Source organism: Neophocaena asiaeorientalis, unplaced genomic scaffold, assembly GCF_003031525.2.
Source record: "Neophocaena asiaeorientalis asiaeorientalis breed wild unplaced genomic scaffold, Neophocaena_asiaeorientalis_V1.1 scaffold119, whole genome shotgun sequence".
NCBI classification, from domain to species: domain Eukaryota; kingdom Metazoa; phylum Chordata; class Mammalia; order Artiodactyla; family Phocoenidae; genus Neophocaena; species Neophocaena asiaeorientalis.
The window spans coordinates 9411598-9432446 of NW_020175821.1; the positions used below are offsets into that span (position 1 = coordinate 9411598).

Sequence of the window (20849 nt, forward strand, 5' to 3'; positions counted from 1 at the left end):
AGATAGATAGATAATATAGATCAACAGATAGCTATATATAGACCTCATGATAACCACACACCAAAAATCTGTAATAGACACACGAAGAAGAGAAAGGAATCCAACAAACAAAACAAAATAGAAACAGAGTTATAGATACAGAGAACAAACAAGTGGTTACCAAGGGGAGGGGGATGTGGGAGGAAATAAATAGCTGAGGGAGATTAGAGATACAAAATAATGAGTCCAGGGGTATGAAGTGTACAGTGTGGGGAATATAGTTAATAACTATGTAACATCTTTGCATGGTGACAGATCGTAACTCATGCTGATCAGTTTGAAGTGTAGAGATATATTGAATTGCTATGTTGTGTAACAGGAAACAACACAGTGTTGTAGGTCAATTATACTTCAAAAATAAACAAACTCAAGAGTAAGGGGCATTGGAGAAAGGCAGTCAAAAAGTCAAAACTTCCAGTCATAAGATAAATAAGTACTGGGGATATTATGTACAACACGATAAATATAATTAACACTGCTGTATGTTATATATGAAAATTGTTAAGAGACTAAATCCTGAGCTCTCATCACAGGAAAAAAATTCTTTTTTCTATTTCTTTAACATTGCCTAGATGTTCACTAAACTCCTTGTGATAATTTCATGATTTATGTAAATCATTATGCTGTACACCTTAAACTTATACAGTGTTCTATGTCAGTTATAATCTCAGTGAACCTGGAAGGAAAAGAAAAAAAAACCAATAAGAGACCAACGTCACTTCAAAAATAGCAAGCGACTTAACAGAAGCAAATGTAGAAGCTTTGAGAGCAAATCAAGAAATTCACAATAACCAGTTGTGGCCTATTATTTGTAGCATCATTTCATCACTGGAAAACACCAAAAGGAGTAGATTATTAAAATCCTTTCTGGGGACTTCCCTGGTGGTCCAGTGGTCAAGAATCCGCCTGCCAATGCAGGGGACACAGGTTCGATCCCTGGTCGGGGAACGAAGATCCCACGTGCCGTGGGGCAACTAAGCCCACACGCTGCAACTAAGACCCGATGCAGCCAAAAATAAATAAATAAATATTTTAAAAAGAAGGCTTTCTGACCCAATGAGCCAATAATGATCTGTAATTATAATAAAGCTAACATTTTCTAATGTGTTAGGAAGCATTTTTCGTTGACGTTATTTCATTTGATACTCAAAACAACCTTGTGAATTTGATACTCCTAGCAAATGCAGTCGGGGGAGTAAGAACATGGTGCAAAATCAGAATTTCTCTGGCTCTACCAATTTGGGGGCTTCCCTCCCCCTACACACCGATTTCTCCAGATCATTCCAGGAAGCACGTGAACGCATGGATCCAATCTTCCTCATCCCTCATCAACACTGCTGTCCTCACTTCTCTGGCTGCTGAAGGTGTCTCTGGACGCTGCTAGAATTGTCACCTGGTTGCTGCGGCTAAGGTACCAGGTGCGTTGCTTAGGCACTACTGCCTACCTTCCCCACCTCCCCTCTCCTCTCTGGGATGAGGTCAAATCCGGTTCCCTCCACTGTGTGCCCTGTCGCACCCTGCCCTGGCAGCACCTGAAGCAGGACCCCTTCACCCACAAGTGTGTCACACTCTACTATGCAGACCCTGCCTTCACTATCTTAAGGACATTTTAGTCAAATTACTCTTTAAGCTTTCACACTGCTTTCCTACTGCTCTCCTCTCTTCCTACCATCCAGACACGAGTCAGCAGAAAATCAGGAGGACACAACTTATGCTATTTTCAGTGTCCTCCCTCCCACCCCGACCCCAAAGGTCTGGAAACCTCTCCTGTGCCCCAAATCCTGCTTTCCTCTGGAGGGGCTCTGCCTGGTGACCGTCCTCTGGGCACTCGAGCAAAAGACTCATGACAGGTCTAACCATCTAATTAACCGGATATGCCCAGACCTGTCTGAATCCTGGGGAGACCGTGCTGAGGCTCAAGCCTCACGTGGTGTTTATTCTCTCCGCAATTTCTCTGGGCTAAACTGGAAACCAACAGCTTTCATCAGCCACAGGATTATTTTGGGGTTCTCCCTCCAAATGCAAAACTCAACCTTAAAACTTTAACCTAGGGGCTTCCCTGGTGGCGCAGTGGTTGAGAATCTGCCTGCTAATGCAGGGGACATGGGTTCGAGCCCTGGTCTGGGAGGATCCCACATGCTGTGGAGCAACTAGGCCCGTGAGCCACAACTACTGAGCCTGCACGTCTGGAGCCTGTGCTCCGCAAAAAGAGAGGCCGCGATAGTGAGAGGCCCGTGCACCGGGATGAAGAGTGGCCCCCACTTGCCACAGCCAGATAAAGCCCTCGCACAGAAACAAAGACCCAACACAGCAAAAATAAATTAATTAATTAATAAACTCCTACCCCCAACATCTAAAAAAAAACAAAAAAAACTTTAACCTAGGTTTCAAACAAATAAAAAACCCATATCAGAATATTTTAGGAAAAATACGTGAAACCTGGATGATCCAACTTACTGCCTCAGAGTAAGTAAAACTGTGTCACACGCTGCACGAAAATCTGAACCTCAATGTCTGAAGCCCAGCTTCCCTTGCTTGGCATGAAGTCCAGTCTTTTCTCGGGCTCTTCCTCCCCAGTTACGCCTCCAGGGGTCCCTCAAGGTTTCTGCGCTCACTCGGGGGCCTGCTGCCCCTGCTACCCTTCTGCTCTGTGCCTCTGTCACTCTGTGGCCACTGAGTTGCTAATAACTTGGGACCACGGAGGCTGGGGCTGTGCCCTGCTTCTGACTAGCAAGAAAGTTTCTGCTTCTCCTCAGACTCAAAGATATAGAGAACAGACTTGTGGCTGCCAAGGGGGAGTGGGGGAGGGATGGATTGGGAGTTTGGGATTAGCAGATGCAAACTATTATATATAGGATGGATAAACAATAAGGTCCCACTACATAGCACAGGGAACTATATTCAATATCCTCTGATAAACCATGATGGAAAAGAATATGAAAAACAATGTGTGTGTGTGTATATATATATATATATATATATGAATCACTTTGCTGTACAGAAGAAATTAATACGACATTGTGAATCAACTGTACTTCAGTAAAATAAGAATATTTGTTACCCTTGAACAGCTCTTCCACACTGCAAAACTGTTGGGCTTCTGATGACAAAGTTCTTCCTTCCCTTCATGCTAAAGCCCCTTCTCCTTAGAGGGTAAGGGCCCTCTTAGGAGGACGAGAAAATGTCTGTGCACAGACTTTTGGCCCAGGCTTGCTCTCTCACGATACTTCTCCTTCCGTTGTCCACTGTCCCTCCCTAAGGTTCAATAGCCTTCAAGGTCCCCACAAGTCCCTCTACATCTTATACATATCTGAATCCCAATTCTAGTTCAAGTTCTGTCCTGTAAGGCTCTGGGACAGATAGAAAGCATCTGGTTCAATGTAGTAGAACAATCCATGACTGGGAAAACCTGCTAAGTCCTTCCGTGAGAGGGAAGGAACTCCAGAACTTGCTATGGCAGGAGGCTGAGATGCCAGGGCACACAGAGGAACTCTAGGGTAAGTGATCAGAAAGAGGATGAAGTAAGATAAGCAGTAATAGTCATTTACCTGATACTGTAAAAGCCAGCAAGAGGGAAAGAGTGGCCCCAGGGTGGAGTTTACCGTTTTCAAAATGCACCCTCTTCCAGGAAAGCCCAGGAGGAATGAAATAAAACACACTACCTCAATATTCAGTACTTTGCTCTATCAATTTGATAAAATGCTTCTAATCCAATTACAACTAAAAGTTTGAGTCTTTTTTTTATACCCCAACCAATGATGCTATAAGCCAGAATGGTTGAGTTATGTAAATAAAGTATGCGATAAATTTTTCTTCAAAATTTAATACCTATTTATAAAATGTTTTTCTCTTTTAAGACTTTTCAGTAGCTATAACTTTTAATCGCAGTGTTAATTCTGCCGTTTCTTTGTCTTTGGAATTTCTTTAGACTGATGGATATGGCCTAGGGCCGCAGACTGCCACCCTCGCTTTAAATCTTGTGCTCTGACTCCAAGAATAGAAAAGAAACAAGTAAAAACCATTTCCAAGAAGGTGCTATCCTCAAAGCACAATTGGACATTAATTTGGGAAAAACTTCACATATGTAGAACTGGCTTGGAGTTTTAAAACATCAGATCGTGGTCATGGTCCTGGCCTTTGAAACATATTCCCTTTTAAAAAACAAAATGTGAATGAGAGAAACACCATTTATTTTATATGGAAACTGACCTCAAAATACAAATTGTTCATTAGCAGAAAATCTATTTCATATTTCATATGCTAATTCGTTATTCTTAATTTGAGATAATCGTGGAAGATATTTTAAAATTCTTTTTGTGCCTTTCACAAAAAGCAATCGAGTACAATGTGCTATCAATCACTGTTAAATATAAGAGCTTTGTTTTTAAAAACTAGATAATTTTTTCTGAATCCACAGGCTGAAACTGTATCACAAGATCTCCCAATTATTTCTTTTACTTCCTCAAGTTTGTACTTTTAGCAATAAAAGGACAGTCAACCAAATTAAATTTAGAGGTAGAATGGTCATACGACAAAGAAATGAAACACTGCAATAATCATTTATTATCAAGATAACCACTGTTCAGTATCAAAACACACCGCACATACACATTCTTTTTTACCCTGTCGTTCTTTTAAAATTCCACTCTTTCTACATTTCTTGCTCTTCGTGGTTCAGCCTATCTGCATCATCTTATACCTCCAAATCTACTCTGACCCTTCTCCATCCTTCCCTGGGCCCTGGAAGGCTGAGCTTGGAAACATCTACCCACTCCCTTTTACTCTGCCTTTTGGCTGGTTCAGTTCGAGAAAGTTTCGAGGCAGAAGACCAAAGGAGAGTGAAGCCAGGGTATTTATTCCCACAGCTCCCTCTCTGATAAGGGCCTCTACCACAAGCCACCGTTCCTGCTCTGTGGTCCTCTCCTTTAAGCTCCCCTGTTTGGGTTCACTGACCCCTGCTTCCCTTGCTCCTTCAGGCCTGGGTGTTTGTTCCCTATCAGGACACTGTCTAACCCAGGAGCCTTTCTTTTCTTTTAATTTCTTTTATTTATTTAACAACATTGTGTTAATTTCTTCTGTACAGCCAAGTGATTCAGTTATACATATGTATACATTCTTTTTCATATACATATATATATGTTCTTTTCCATTATGGTTTATTACAAGATATTGAACATAGTCCCCTGTGCTATACAGTAGGACCTTGTTGTTTATCCATTCTCTATATAATAGTTTGCATCGGCTAATTCCAAACTCTCAGTCCATCCCTCTCCCACTCCACCTCCCGCTTGGCAACCACAAGTCTGTTGTCTACATCTCTGTTTCTGCTTTGTAGATAAGTTCATTTGTGTCATATTTTAGATTCCAAACATAAGTGATATCATATGGTATTTTTCTTTCTCTTTCTGATTTACTTCACTTAATATGATAATGTCTAGGTCCATCTATGTTGCTGAAAATGGCATTATTTCATTCTTTTTTATGGCTGAGTAATATTCCATTGTATATATGTACCACATCTTCTTTATCCATTTATCTGTCGATGGACATTTAGGTTGCTAGCCATGTCTTGACTATTGTAAATAGTGCTGCTATGAACATAGGGGTGCATGTATCTTTTCAAATTATAGTTTTGTCTGGATATATGCCCAGGAGTAGGATTGCTGGATCATACGGCAACTCTAGTTTTAGTTTTTTCAGGAAGCTCCATACCGTTTTCCATAGTGGCTATACCAATTTACATTCCTACCAACTGTGTAGGAGGGTCAGAAGCCTTTCTTAACTGCCTTCTCTTGGTCTCTGGATACTGCTCCCTGACTTGTCCTGCTTGGGTGCTGCTTTTATATATAATCCTGCTTCCCTGACTTGTCCTTCTTGGGTGCTGCTTTTATAGCTCTCTAGCAACCTACATATCCCTTTGTAATAATGCTCTAGTCTCAATACTGAACTTCTTGCTTCATTAAAGGACATGGGGAAGACACAGAAAATTGTGGTTCAGCTATAATCCTACACCCCCCAACACACATACACACACACAACCCCTCTAGGTGGGGTATTTATTTTTTTCTTTAAAATGTAGTTCAGTAACTCTTTAAAAATCATAAAAGTGACACATTTACCACAACCAGTGAAACAATGTAAAAATATGTAAAGAAAAGAAGTTAATGCTCTTCCCCAGTGATTTTGTTTTTTTGTTTGTTTGGGGGGTTTTTTTGGATCCTTCCCCTTCACCTTATTCCCCACCTTCACCCTGTCTAGCCCTAGATAAAGCATGTGAACAGCCTGGCCTGTCTTTCTTTACACCTGTCTCCATGATATTCAAACTTTCAAACCCATACCAAACATATATACTCATATATAGAGAGGGGTGAAACTTGTCTTTACAAAAACAGAGCATATTCTACATTATTTTGCAACTTGCTAGATAGAGATCTAGTTCCATACTTTAAATAAATAGCCTCATAATATTACGGAGACTAAATATACTCTAATCTATGTAGCCATTTCTCTACTGATTGACGCTCCATTTTTTTTCCAGCTGCTTTGACCACTATACAAAATGCCGCAGTAAACAACCTTATGCATATGTTCTTACTAGTGCATCTATTTATGTGACCTAAATTCCTAAAATAGGGTTGCTAGGTCAAAGTTACATATAGTTTCAATGACAATCTCCTTACTTTCTCAAAAGCGTGAAGCAATGTATTTCCTGTCAATTTAAGTCCTATATATGTTTTATATGGATATACTATGGTATATGCAATTTTTAATCTTTCTCTCTTAACATGAATTACAGATAATTGTCTACACACTATATACTTTCTGTAGTAATCTTAAATGGCTGGGTATAGCCATTAAAGTTGTGGAGCTTCTTTAAAATTTGGGGGGGGATTGTATCAAACCTCAATATTAATATAGGGAGAATTTCTATCTACTCCCCATAATACATGCCCAAAGACAAATCAAAGCTTTGACAACAGCATTAGATATAATAAAATCTGTTACAAATATGCCTTTCAACCCTTAATCAGTTGACATTAACTACATCTTTTGATGGGCACAAGCACTGATAACATGATTCACGATATCAAGAGGAACTATGCCTGGGGCATATGCCTCCATCACTACCTCAGTGACTTCAAAGGGGAAAGATCATGAGATTGTTGAGAAACACACTGAAGCACTGGGGATCTTCCTGAGCATGGTGAGCCCAGTTACATGGGATTTTTCTGGCATTAAAAGGGTCTATTTCAGATCAAAGGTAAAAGTGGGCCAGAAAAAACAGAAGGGAATCCCAGACCCAAGGACACTGCTATTCAGGTTAGCACAACTAGAGTCCTTCAGGCTTGAGAAAATACCACATTCCACAAAGGCTTGGGAACATTCTACAGCTGTTTCCATAAAACCAAGGTGGTGGTCAGGGTGGGGATGGGGAAGTGGGGAGAGGAGGGCCATGAGAAGACAAATCTGGCCACCATTCACTGTTAGCATATTCTCTGTTTGATCACATCACCACCAGACAAGAAATTCCTGTGCAAAGACCTTGGAAAGAAGAGTTAGGAAAATTACAAAGCCAACAGGAGGTAGACCAATAGCCTTCACGCTGTTTCCTGTGTGGATGGCAATGTTGGCTTTCACTGCTTGGCCCTGTGAGAAGGAGAAGCGGATTTTACTCTTTCCTGGGAATTACTACTTGCCCATAACACTAAAGTCTTCCAACTGGAAATGGATCTGATTACTTTTGCCAGACTTAATCTCTTACTTGAGCAGTTAATGAGTGCTTTCAATAATCTTAATCACATCACTTCAGTAAAATACCTAGACGTTATTTCCACAGGAAATAAATGTCCATAGACCATAAACGCAACCTGGTTAATAGCTAACGTGGGAGAAAGGTGGGAATTGGACTCAGATAAAGGGCTACTGTTGGGTGATGGTAAATGAATGATCCACCCTTCGTCTGGGACTGTCTGAGGCCAGTGGATGTGGGATGTGGAAGGAGGAGAAATGAATTGAAAGACAAAGGCAGCTGGAAGTAGCAAATGTCTCCCTGTGTGGACCCACCAGCTGCAGGAAGTCCCTGAAGGATCCAGAATATGATGAGGACTCGTGGCCACAGAGAAGGAGGATTAAAGGAAAAGCAGGAGACAGGAACACAAGATACAGATCAAAGATACTATCTGGAGAACTCCCTCCCTTCATGCTTTTCAAAGAGGGATGATGATAAGAGATAACGTTTGGACGTTCCTGGAGGAAGGTCCCAGCAAAAGAGAATTTATCCATGACAGAAAAAAAGGCTTCTCCTGCTCCTATTTCCCCCCTTCCAATGCCTTCTTTTGTAACATTAGAAGCACAGGCAGCCTCCCTACCAAGGAATCCATGTGATTCTAATGACCGGCTCCTAAAGTGCTATGAAGATCCCAATGGAAGGCTAGGGCCAAAGTAAAGGGAATGGTTCTGTGCAACGGTATGGAGAGGTCACGGGAAAAGGGTGACCATCTGTTGAACGTGCCCCTCAGTGAGCTTAAGGTCAGTCATCAGAGAAACTGAATGTCCTCTGTGTGCCTACCTTGAGCCAGATACGATGGAGCTTTTATAATATTGTTTTTGGGGCTTTTTTTTTAATAGAAAAAGGACAATAATAAAAAGATAATTCTAAATCGGGGCGGCGGGGGCGGGGGGAGAAAAGATTTACTGAAGCTCAATGTATTATTTAATGCACAGTTTCTGGAGGAGCGGCACACCAAGTCGTAGGATTTAGTGTGACTTCTAAAAAAACTTTCGGAATTGAGGCAGCTCTTGCATGCCCATCTCTCCAGAAGTCTCTATCTAATCGTTGCAGAGAGCTTCCTTTCAAAGTATTTTGAAGGCTCCAGCATTCACAGGGAGAAAGGATTTTCATCACTAGGATTCTATGATACATGATATAAAATCTACAATTCTCTGACTTTCCTGATGAAGCAGTTTGGTTATATTAGGAAGTAGCAAGTCTCATCAAACTAAGAGCAATACATTACAAACACAAAATGAAGAGCATTTACCACATTTTAAAAGAAACACACCCTGGATCAATGATATAGAGAAATTTATAAAATGGCAAGAGTTCAAAATAAACAGAAGCTTTTGAAATTCCTCTTTCCTAGACAGATATTTTTATCTTAAAAATTGCACATGATGTTTTCTCTAAACTTTAAGAGACTATATATCATATTACGAGCCTAGACAAAGCATTGACCATATGCTGTGAAAGGACCACTGAAAAAGAACCTATTATCTACACAATGGCATACACGACCCTAAACATCTGGCCGCGCTGGCCTGGAAAATGTAGTGAATACAAGAGTGGGCACTTTTATACACTGTCTTTTTTAGTCTTATTGATCCTACTTATAGAACCACCAAAATTATTTTCATATAAAATTTTAAATCACATGAAACATACGAGCCAAACTGGCTCTTTAGTACCTTTTGCATAAGACATGATGTTATACCAGTAACAGTAGAAACCCATACATAAAACATAACTTCAGAATAAACATTACTTCGTGTTTGTTTGGGAAATAAAATACTGTTAGAAAAAGGAAAATCTGAATCAAGTTTCTTCAAGTTAGAAGGAATTCATCCTTCTTCTAGTATTAAAAAAAAAAAGTTTTTGTCATAAAATAAGGGTGCTTATAAAAGTGATTACTAAAAAGAAAGAAAAAAAGAACCCCAAACCTCTAACAACAGACAGATGAGCAAAGACACAGCGTGCTTCTGCTCTTCTGCCTACAAATCCAAGGCACCCCAGCAGCATGAACAGCAGAATTTAGGTCAAGGGGCCAATTAGCATCAAAGGCAGCGACAAGTTACTACTTCTCTCTGCCCAGTCCTGTTTCCTTTGAGGGTACTGTATTAAGCAACCATGGAGGCAGCTTTAGAGCATTCCAAAACAAAAAATTTAAAAAGACATTTACAAAGTATTGCTTCTGGAAGCAACTACAGCCCTGACCCCATAAGTCAACACCATCCTCACCATCTCCACACTCTTGTATAGGACTCCCAGCTGTCCTGTTACAAGGTGAATTAACTAACAGGCCGAGGAATTTCGATTCATCGTTAATTAGCCAGTGTCTGAATAGCACGGGCGGACTGACAGTGTGGGGTCGCCCAGGAACACATGTAAAGCATTTTAAACCGGGACTAACCTGGAGGTGACCGGTGCTGGGGCTGAGCTGCGGTCCTCCCAGGCCCCAAGCTCTTTTCCAAAGGTTCCCCAGGCACCAACCGAGGTTGGCCCGCTCTGAGGGAGGTCGCGTTGGCTCCTTTGGTCTCCGTGACCTTTGCAGAGAGTGGTGGCTCCAAGGTGTCAGCAGAGGGTGACCCAGAGAAAGCACGGCTCTTTCTACCAAGAGAGTCATCAAGAGCGGCTTCCCTCTCAGCAGGCTGTGAAGGGGGCCGGAGGATCCTGTGATGCTGCTGAGGGCTGGGGAGCCTTGGAGAGAGAGGCAAGGGAACAGGTGACATCCATTTGTGCGCGCTGGACGGAAAGGATGAATTATTAAATACCGTGCCCAGAGCTGCCAGTGCTGGGGGTGGTGGCCTCTTCTCATCACCTCCAGGGTCCACACCGCGGGGCAGATCCAGAAACAAGGTTTTGTGGCCACTCAGAAGCAGCCCAGCTCCCCTCTTGCTGCCGGTTTCTGGGAGGGTATGGGTGGCTGTCGTCCCGAAGGGAAATCCCAGCCGTTTCCCCTCGGTGGCTTCATCTAATTTCTCGCTCTCTATCACCTTCAGGAGGACCTTGTTCACAGCCCCCTCAATGCTGGCTAGGGGACACTCCTCAGCGGATGGCTGCCATGACCTGTCCGCTCTCTGCTCCTTGCCCCAGCAGCTGACACCCCAAGCCCCAGCCTCAGCTTCCGGGAGGGTGAGCAAGTCTGCGCTGGGTATGAACTCAGCTTGGGCTGCTGGGCAAACGGCAACCCTTTCCTCACCCCCAGGATGCGTTTTAACTACTCGTTGCACCTGAGCAGACAGATCCTGGACTTTGGCCACCACTTTGGAAATAGGCTTCTTCCTGCAAGTCCGTTCAGCAGCCTTCTCTGTCCGGCCCCCCTGTGCCTCTGGATGTTTCTCGGGCTCCTTGTGACTTTCGGTCGAACCTGTTTGCAGATGCGCCAGCCTGCGAGGGCCCCTCTGTGGCCCCCCGGCACCATCATCTCCTGGCTCTGTGGAGCTGCATTCAGGGGGCAGCCCGCCTCTTCCATGCCCCGCAACCTCAGAAGCCTTCTTGAAGCTCCTCAAGGCGGAGTCAGCATCCAGTGTCCTGGGGATCTCTGGGGTGCAGCTCCCTCTCCTCTGTAGGGAAGAGGTAAGTGCTCCATTTGGAAGCAAGTTGCCTCTCTCCTCTAGGAGCCAAAGATGAGGCCTTGTTTGAGAAAGAGCAAGGGCGTTGCTGGAACAGATCTGGTCCTTCCCCATCAGAGGGGGCAATCCCTGGCCCCCATGCCCCTTTCGTCTTGTCCTCTTCTGCAGGGAGTTTTGAGAGAGCCCCTCAAGGCTCTCTCTCCTTCCACCAAACCTCCGGGCCTTTTTGTTCCCGTGGGAGCTCCTCTTATTGAGAGAGCCCACGGGGGGCTCCCCCAGCCAGTGGCCACCACTCTGGAAACAGTCGTCCTCGGAGGCCAGGCTCACAGAGAGCTCCGGCAGCTTCCCCTCCTGGTTCCCCATCGTAATGCCCAGGATGTGGTCTGAGCTCAGCAGATTGGCCAGCAGTCTCTCCCTCTCGGCCGTGAGTTTGTACAGCTCAGTTAGAATGTCTTTCGTGGGAGTTGGCTTGAAAAATATGTCGCCTGGATGTTCGGTCGGCTGCCGGCTGAGGCTGTTGATGTCGGACCCCGCCCTGACTTGGTAGCAGTTATGAAACGCTTTACTGGATCTGTCTAGAGTTATGGTGCCCTTGTATGAAAATCCTCTGACTTCCCCCCTCGGAAGATAGAAGCTGATGTAGCAGAGTTCGGTAATGGGCTTACGCAATTGGAGGGTGCAGTGAGTGCCTTCCATTATGCCTACCTAATTATTCATGCCTCGGAGATGCTGGTCTGTGGTTAGGCTTCCCAGGCTCCGGTGGTGGGCCATGTGATGGTGGCTAAGCAGGGAAAACATCTGACAGTCATCTCCAGCAACGAGACGGCCTGTTAGAGGAACAGGGGAAGAAAGAAGCTAGTCTGACGGAGTGCATGAATCACGCAGCGACATAAATCAAAGCATAACTGGACTTATCCTTCCTCTCTGGCTGACCTCAAGCAACTCAAGGCAACAGCCAGGCGGCTGATCGCAACCTCCTCCCCACTCTCAGCTCACCCTTGACTAGCAAAGCTTTGATACAGCTGAGAATGGGAGAGTGCTCTCATTTTAGCCCCAAGACAAAAGTCCCTTCTCCCCACATGGGAACTTGATGTATACCCTAAGCAGGGTCTCTTGACTTCTCAAGGCTTCAGTTTAGGTTCTTCTATAAAACAGAGCTAACATACCTCCCAGAAATCCTGAGGAAAGGGGACTTTGAGGTCCTTAGAAAACATTACTCTCCAAGAAGTACCTTCTAAGATTTGACATTAATTATCTATTTCACTTAAAGCAGTGGGGGAGGGGGGAAGATAATAGGTCACAAATTTTGAGTCTCTTCTGGACACAATTCATATATTTTGCCAAAAGAGTGAAAAGTGAAAATTTAAAGAAGTAACCCAGAAGCCTTAATCAAGTTTTTTGTTTGTTTTCCTAGTTCTTGCCTATCTGAAGCCAAATGGAATGGCAGAGAAAAAGGAAAAATCTGTAAGCCACTGCTGGTCCTGTATGGATTTCCAATGTCTTCGCCATCAAAGTGGCTGAAGTGTCACATGGGCAGTGAAGGTGTCTGCCCCCTCGTATGATGTGAAGTATCCCAGGGCTGTCTCTGTGGCTAACATCCCTCCACACAGTCATGAGCTTAGAATGCTATATTATGATACTTCATTTCTTAAATGAAGGCATTGCCCAGTCTTCAATATTTCCAAGATTAAAAGAAATTCCCTGGGAAGGGTAACACAATAACCATGTATTAACCATTGATTTCTTCAGTGATATCTCAGGTCTTTCCTAAATGGGTCTAAATAGTAAAAAGCTACATAAAAGAACATTTTGAGTGAAGGAAGAGAGGAAGAACTTCCTTCTTTCTCTCTTTTCAATAGAAACTTCTTTTCAATAGAAACTTCTTTTCAATAGAAACTCTTTTCAATAGAAACTTCTTAACGAAGACAGATGAAGATAAAAGTAATAGAAGGTAAAAAGAAAAACATGCAAAAATCTGGTCAACCCAGAAGTTCCAGGAGGACTCAGGGTACTCACAGGAAGGGTTAGAAGGGCATGAAGAGAGGAAGCATAGAGGAGATGGGAGGCCAACAGAGGCCTTGCCTCTTTCACAATTTTCTGTGGGATTGTTCTCATTCAACTAGCCTATCTCTAAAAACTTTTCTAAAATGCTCCTTCCTTGCCTCTCCTAAAGACACACATGTATATAGATACCTAATACTTATTGGTACAAACTCTGAATATATCCAAGAACTCACTTTGGAGGTGGTTTTTTATTGGGGGTGGTTTTATAACAACCAGTTATAAAAGCAATTGCACAGCTGCCAATATCCACTGTTCATGATGCCAAGCAACACCAGTTCAATTTAGGGATTGTCAGAAAAGCTGAAGTGAAGCTGCAGAAGTGCTATTTTAAGTTGCAGAAAAATGGGAGAGGCCTAGTTTTGCCTTCAAGCATCATTCTCTAGTTTTTCTTATTTCTCAATTTCCCTGGATTAGGAGAAGTACGTGATATGGGAGAAGGGGAAGAGTTAAAGTTTTTTATAATCTGTCCAAAGTAGCAGCACAAAGTTGATGCCACGATTTCAGCTGAAAACATGACTGCTTATTCTAAAAGCTTATTCCCTAAGAGAGGGAATTTTTAATGTATTGAACATATACATGCGCACACTTTTATTTTGTTATCTCATTTAATAAATACATCTCCCTGTTACAGATGAAGAGATCTAAATTCAGAGACATCAAGGATCTGGTCTAAGGTCATATGGCTCAGAAGAAGCAAGGATAAAAACCCAGGTCTGGGGCTTCCCTGGTGGCGCAGTGGTTGAGAGTCCGCCTGCCGATGCAGGGGACACAGGTTCGTGCCCCGGTCCGGGAAGATCCCACATGCCGTGGAGTGGCTGGGCCCGTGAGCCATGGCCGCTGAGCCTGTGCGTCCGGAGCCTGTGCTCCGCAACGGGAGGGGCCACAGCAGTGAGAGGCCCGCGTACCGCAAAAACAAACAAACAAACAAACAAACAAACAAAAAAACCCAGGTCTGTCTCATTTCATGGCGTTGTAGGTAAAGTGGCTCCTCATCTACTGCCTTCTACTGATGAACTAGTTTTCCAAGAAATCTGAACAGAAGAGTTCTTTTATTTTGCTAGCTTGGTGTTACTCACATTGTTTCTTCAAATATGTCTCACATCTTGCTACTTTTACCACTCATTGGTTAGTTTCGGCACCTCTGATCAGACAAAATGCTTTTCTCTAAGGCTGTCCCCTTAAACGACATAATCTAGGGTCAGGGCACCAGAAATTCATCACATCTGTACCTGTCAAGCAGAACTCAATGAAAATTCCAATACAGAAAGTAAAGAGGAGACTCATATGAAGGCTATATCTTTTGTGAAGATTATAGACATATAGTGCTCTACTATAGGGTTAACTACTTTTTTCTCCTTGTCTTTTTAAGTCTTGATTATATACATGGAGAAAATGTCATGGTTAGTATTAGGTATGTTAGTCATGGTTGGGAAACTAAAGCCAAAGTTTAGGAAATTATGAGATTGGATTTTACAGCAATAAAGCCACAATTCAAGGCATGAAACTACTATTAAGAATAAACCACTTCACTGTATTGCATCTTCCACACATAAACTTTAATACAAAATGCTCTTTCTGGTGCCATGTCTGGGACCAGGGAGGGGCAGAAGTGAGAGAGAGAAAAAAAAACAGGGGTTTGCCCCATGCTCTTAGGACCGGGGACCAGAAGTGTGGTAAGAGACTGTACCGAACACAGGCTAAGGAGCTTGAACATCCCAGGAGCCAAGAGGAATCACTGAAGAATCCTAGGCAAGGCACGCTGTTTATTTTGATTTGTATTATAGAGAGATCACTCCAGAAGTAATGTAGAGACTAGACCAACAGGGGATAAGACTAGGTTATAGGTCACTAAAAGACCCTTTCAGTATTTCAGAAAGAATTGTTAATAGTCAGAACCAGGGCAGTGGTAATGTGGATGGAGAAGAGAAAATCAATTTAAGAAGACAGAACTGATAGGACCTAGTGATTAATTGGATATGTGTAGTAGAAAAGAGTTTATTTCCATGATTTTAGATAGGTGATTGGGTAGAAATATGGTGCCATTCACAAAGATAAGAAATGCAAGAAGGCTTTGGGGGAAGATGATTAATTCAGTTTTGGAAATTTTGAATTTTAACATTCAAGCACACGTGCACGAAACTGCTAGATGCAACATGGTAGGGCTTAGGAAGGAGATATAGACTAGAGTTACACATTTAGGAGTAACCATATAATATATAAGGAGTTCTAAGTAAGATAAAGTGAACACATTCCATCCTGTCTCAATCACTGAATACAGCTTAAAAACCTATGCAGAATGCATGGAGCAGTTATTTGAGTACTCTGAAAAGTAAATAGTAGCAAGCCACTTGGAAAAAAGGACCAAACTTTGAAGTGTCACCCAACAATAAAGCAGTTAAATTTGCCCATTTTCTCTCCAGTAGTCCCCTAGCCTGGACTCAAATTATCCTGAAAGATGGAAGTGAGTATCAGCACAAACAGAGAAAGTTCTAGGGGAAAACTTCTAGTTCAGAATCAGAAGTAGAAAAGACATCTCCTGCCAGTGACGGCAGCAGAAGTAGGAGCCTGTTGGCAACTAAAACTCTAAGAGATGAGAATGTTCCTCTTTGATCAGAGGAACTGTAGTCCCAATACAGTGGGGCAAACCCTGTTCCTTTTTTTCTCTTTTTGTCCTGCCCCTCCTTGGCCCCAGATGTCAGCACAGTTGCAGGAAGTTTGAAGCAGAGGTGGATAAATAAAGTCTCAGATTTATGGCTAGAGGACTGAAGACCCCTAGAGAGCCCCAAAATATGCAAAGCTTAGTAAGTGACCCAATCAGTTGTTTATCAACTCCTGAATTCACCCCCAAGCTGTGTATGTGTGGACCTGATCCTAAGCAGCATTCGAAAGACTTTGAAAAAAAAACTAACAGATGGACCTTAGGACTAAGAGATAGACCTCCTACAGTGGCAACTGGGTGGCACGTGAATGTGACAGCTCCAAAGAACCCCGCAAAAGCTTTGAAAATGGAACTGATATTAAAACCACAACAAACAGAAGGCTCATCAGAACTTTCAGCCTGAACTAAACCAAGTTGGCTGCCTGAAAAAAGGGAAAACGAGACTCAGAGTTTATAATACTCAAAATGTTCAGAATACAACCCAAAACTACTCAGCAATACAAAGAACCAGGATAATCTCAGCCCCCCTGGGAAAATTAATCAACAGATGGCACTCTGAGATGACACAGATGCTGAATTATCTGACAAAGACTTAGAGCAGCTGTAACAGAAGTGCTCCAGCAAGTAAGAGTTAACACTCTTGAAATGAGTGGAAAGAGAGAAATTCTCAGCAAAGAAACTGAAGATATCAAAGAGAATCAAATGGAAATTTTAGAACTTAAAAATATAGTAATGAAATGAAAAAACTTATTAGATAGACTCAATAGCAGAATGGAGATGAAGAGGAAAGAGTCAGTGAACCTGAACATAGATCAATAGAAATTACCCAATCTGAACAACAGGGAGAGAGAAGACTGATAAAGTGAATAATCAGAGTCCCAAGGACCCATGCTACAAAAAAAATGACTACCATTTATCTCACCAGAGTCCTAGAAGGAGAAGAGAAAGAGCCTAGTACAGAAAATATATTTGAAAAAAATAATCATTGAAAACTCCCCAAATTTGGCGAAACACATAAACCTACAGATTTAAGAAGCTCAGTGAGCCCCAAGCAGAATATAGCCAAATCAGTTTATACCCAGACCCGACATTCAAACTGCTGGAACCTAAAGACAAAGAAAAAAAATCTTGAAACAGCCAGAGAAAAATGATGCATTGCTTATAGAGAAATGACTTAAGTGACTGCAGATTTCTCATCAGAAACCATCAGGGCCAAAAGGAAGTGGAACATTTTTAAAGTGCTGAGGAAAAAAAGACCTGTCAACCCAGAATTTTATACCCAGTGAAAATATTCTTCAAGAATGAAGATGAAATAAAGATGAAGGAGAAGTAAGAGAATTAGTTGCTGACAGACCTGCTCTAAAAGAGTTGCTAAAGGAAACTCTTCAGACAGAAGAAAAATGTTACCAGAAAGAAACTTGTAACATCAAGAATGAAGAAAGAGTAATAGAAATGGTAAACATCTGTGTAAATATAATATTGTTCTTGAGTTCTTTAAAAGATGTTTGACAGTTGAAAGCAAAAACATATATCGTTCAGTGGGGTTGCAACGTATGTACATATAATATACAAGACAACTACAACATAAGAGAGTGGTTACCAGGACCTCCATGGTATGAAGTAAAATAGTATTTTAATTCTAAGTACACTGTAAAGAGTTCAGCATGTATATTGTAATCCCTAGAGAAAACATTTTTAAAAATATACAAAGATATAATCAAAAATACAACTGGTATATTAAAACAGAATAATATTAAATGTTCAAATAACTAAAAATAAAAGGAGAAAAAGGAAATGAAAGAGAGGAACAAAAAAAGGCAACAAACAAAAGTAAAAACAAATGGAAAAAATTGGAAAACCTAAATCTAAACATGTCAACAATTACATTAAATGTAGATGGTCTAAACACAACATTAAAAGACAAAGATTATCAGAATGCAAACAATACGGAGTTAAAGTTACTGAGTTGGATGAAGTTACTCAAGAAGAGTATGCAGCCTGAGGAAAGCAAAGGTTACAGAGTACAGTACTGGATATTCAAGGATATAGTATAGATATTCAAGGAATAAATGGAGGAAAGAGAGACTTCAAAAGAAGCTGAGAAAGAAAAAGGTAGTAAAATAATTCCCCATATTTTGTATCTAAAGAAATTAAGGTTAAATAGTTTAATTTCTTACTATGTTTTTATTATAAGTCTGTAAACCCTAGACCTAAAATCTTTCAGTGTAGTCAAACTGAGGCCATGGTTCAGCAGTTCATGTTAGATTAAACCATAGGTCTTCCATAATACTAGCAAGCCTTTCTTCCTCCCTCCCCTGAGAGTAACAGGAGTCACATACACAGTTATATCCTTAAAGTCTTAGCTTCAGTCTTATCCATCAACCCTTCTTAAAGACCTGTTACATTTTCCTTCTATAATTTTCTTTGCTACATTTTCTTTGGCAGAGAAATACTGAAAAAATAGTGAAAGTCACAACCATGGTATCATACCATGATGAAGACCATGTCAACTAGGGATCAAACCATAGGGTATAAAAGATGAAAAGTGTGACTTTGGGGTCATAGATATTAACATCAGCCATGTGGTTTGTGGCAAGATACTTGGCAAAAATAAGTCCCCATGAATTGTAAAAGAAAAGTGTTCCATTCCTAGAATCTTGAAATTTTTTTTTAAATGTCACAGAGGTTTCTCTGCTTCCAAGATGAAATACGATTCTACCAGGTTCTGGGGGTCCAAATCCAGATGCAAATGTTCATGCCATGTGTTCATAATTTCTGAGTTTCCAATGATCATATAAACAAATATAGAAGGTACTCCTAGTATCTCTTTCACTGGGCCTTATCATTTAACAAAAAATTTCAAGCAAAAACATTATCTGCAGTGGAAGGTAGGAATTGAGAATTGTAGTTTAATTATAAGGTAGTGTCAGTTGAAAAGAACAAGTTTCTCCTTTGAATGCACAAGAATACAGGTTTTGAAACACGAGTGACACAAAGACAGTCCAACTGGCTCGAATTTGGCAACCACGGTGCATCTTAGAGGAAACTTATGGAAAATAAAAAATTTCATGTTTTCTGGTCCTAGGATGAGTTTTAGAATCATTTGACCAACAAATTTAAGACAGATTACTGCAAACATTTTCAAACTTATTTCCCCATTCTCTTCCACAGTTTGAAATTATTTTTATCAAAATAACTCATTGTGAACATCCTCCACTGTCATCAAGGAATAATTATAGCACTGCCTCTGGAGCATGGAATAACTATCCATGGTTCTTCCCAAATCTCCCTCTCTCAACCAAAGACAGATTGTCAGAATTCAGCCATCAGTCTAGCACCCTGGCCAGTGTCTGTATCTGTATAAACATACCTCATGTACTTTCGTCCTTCAAATTTCAGCTCCTTTGTGATATGAGAAATTTAATCTCTAAGTTTCCAATGACTAACTCAAAATACTACTTGTTGATACCTACTAGATGACCAAGAAACTATAAAACTCCTCCTCTTTGAAGAAGTCTGCCCTGAGCAAATGAACTTCAACCTCAGCAGTCCAGTGTGCTCCACATCAAAAGAAGGCTTCAGAGAAGGGCAAACACTTCTCTGTGACAATCCACTAGCAAGTCAGACTGTGGTACAGTGCTGAATCATTGCACATATTTTCCATCTAAGAAACCAGAGGAAAAAGAACTGTAAGTCTTAGGAGGAAAAAAAGAAAAGCAAAATAACAAGGAAAGCACTATGGAGTGGGGTTAAATATAATTCTATGCTGAGTTCACAGGACTATTTCAAGCAGCACTGCCTCACTCTGCTTTGACTAAAATGCAGCAGCTCTGCGGGTGCCACATACTAAATTAGACATCTTAATTTGCTCTACCAAGTGACCTTCTCTGGTTGTGCTCAGTGTCAAAGCACTTTGCTTCCTGGGAAGTCTTCAGGTCTTTCATTTCCTCTTGCAAACTCCAGACAGACATTCTCTCCAAGACAACACTGCTGGGGTGATTTCTCCTCCGGCTCTTTTTCCGGTAAGCAAGCACATGATTTTACTCTACCCCAGATGGAAAGACCTGTTGTGTCTCACCATAATAGGAAATTATTGTCTTCAGCAGATGGTATTCAATGCTCATAACATATTTCACCAATGCCTAAAACAAGATCCGAGAATTTGCTGCAGTCATTCTATCTGCTTACTATAGATTTCCTAATTGATTCTGGACCTAAAAGGCCAAGGCAAAGCTTTTTTGCTCAGCCATTGGCACGGCCATGCCCTGGGACTCCATCTGAGCCCAATACCGCTAAGATAGATTATCTATAACTTCCATTATTTAACGGGAAACTGTCCATCTGTCCATTCAGATTCACACTCTACCCTTCTGCGCATCACTAAGCTCTAGGAGACTGACTATTTTGGACTCAGTCAAGATCAACAAGCTCCCCTGCACTCTGGTTTTTACTGGGTTTAGCCACTGGAAAACACTAGCAGCAGATCAGAAGGTAGAATGGGAAAAGGGTCAGGATATTTACTCCCCGGCTCCCTCCCTCCTAGGCTATGGTTTTGCAACAGGTGTGTCCTCTACTAATGAAGACCACAGCTTCTCTTGGGGAGCCCTCTTCCAGCTACAGTTACTTCTTCTGGGTACCAGTTACTGCTCCTTCCCATTGCTCATTCAGGCCTAGGTAGCTTTGAATTCTGCCTCTTACGTGTGATTTTGGACACATTAGTGCCAGCCTGTCTTCCTCC

General features: G+C 41.7%; 1 protein-coding gene across 1 annotated transcript in view; it reads right to left on the reverse strand.

Annotated features, from left to right (window-relative positions):
- The window catches only part of FMN1 (formin 1), a 397250-nt gene extending 385166 nt beyond the window's left edge, over positions 1-12084 (reverse strand). The window contains exon 1 of the mRNA XM_024732506.1: positions 10227-12084. Within this exon, the coding sequence (XP_024588274.1) occupies positions 10227-12084 (1858 nt within the window). The remainder of the gene's footprint in view (positions 1-10226) is intronic.
- Positions 12085-20849: the final 8765 nt, after the last annotated feature.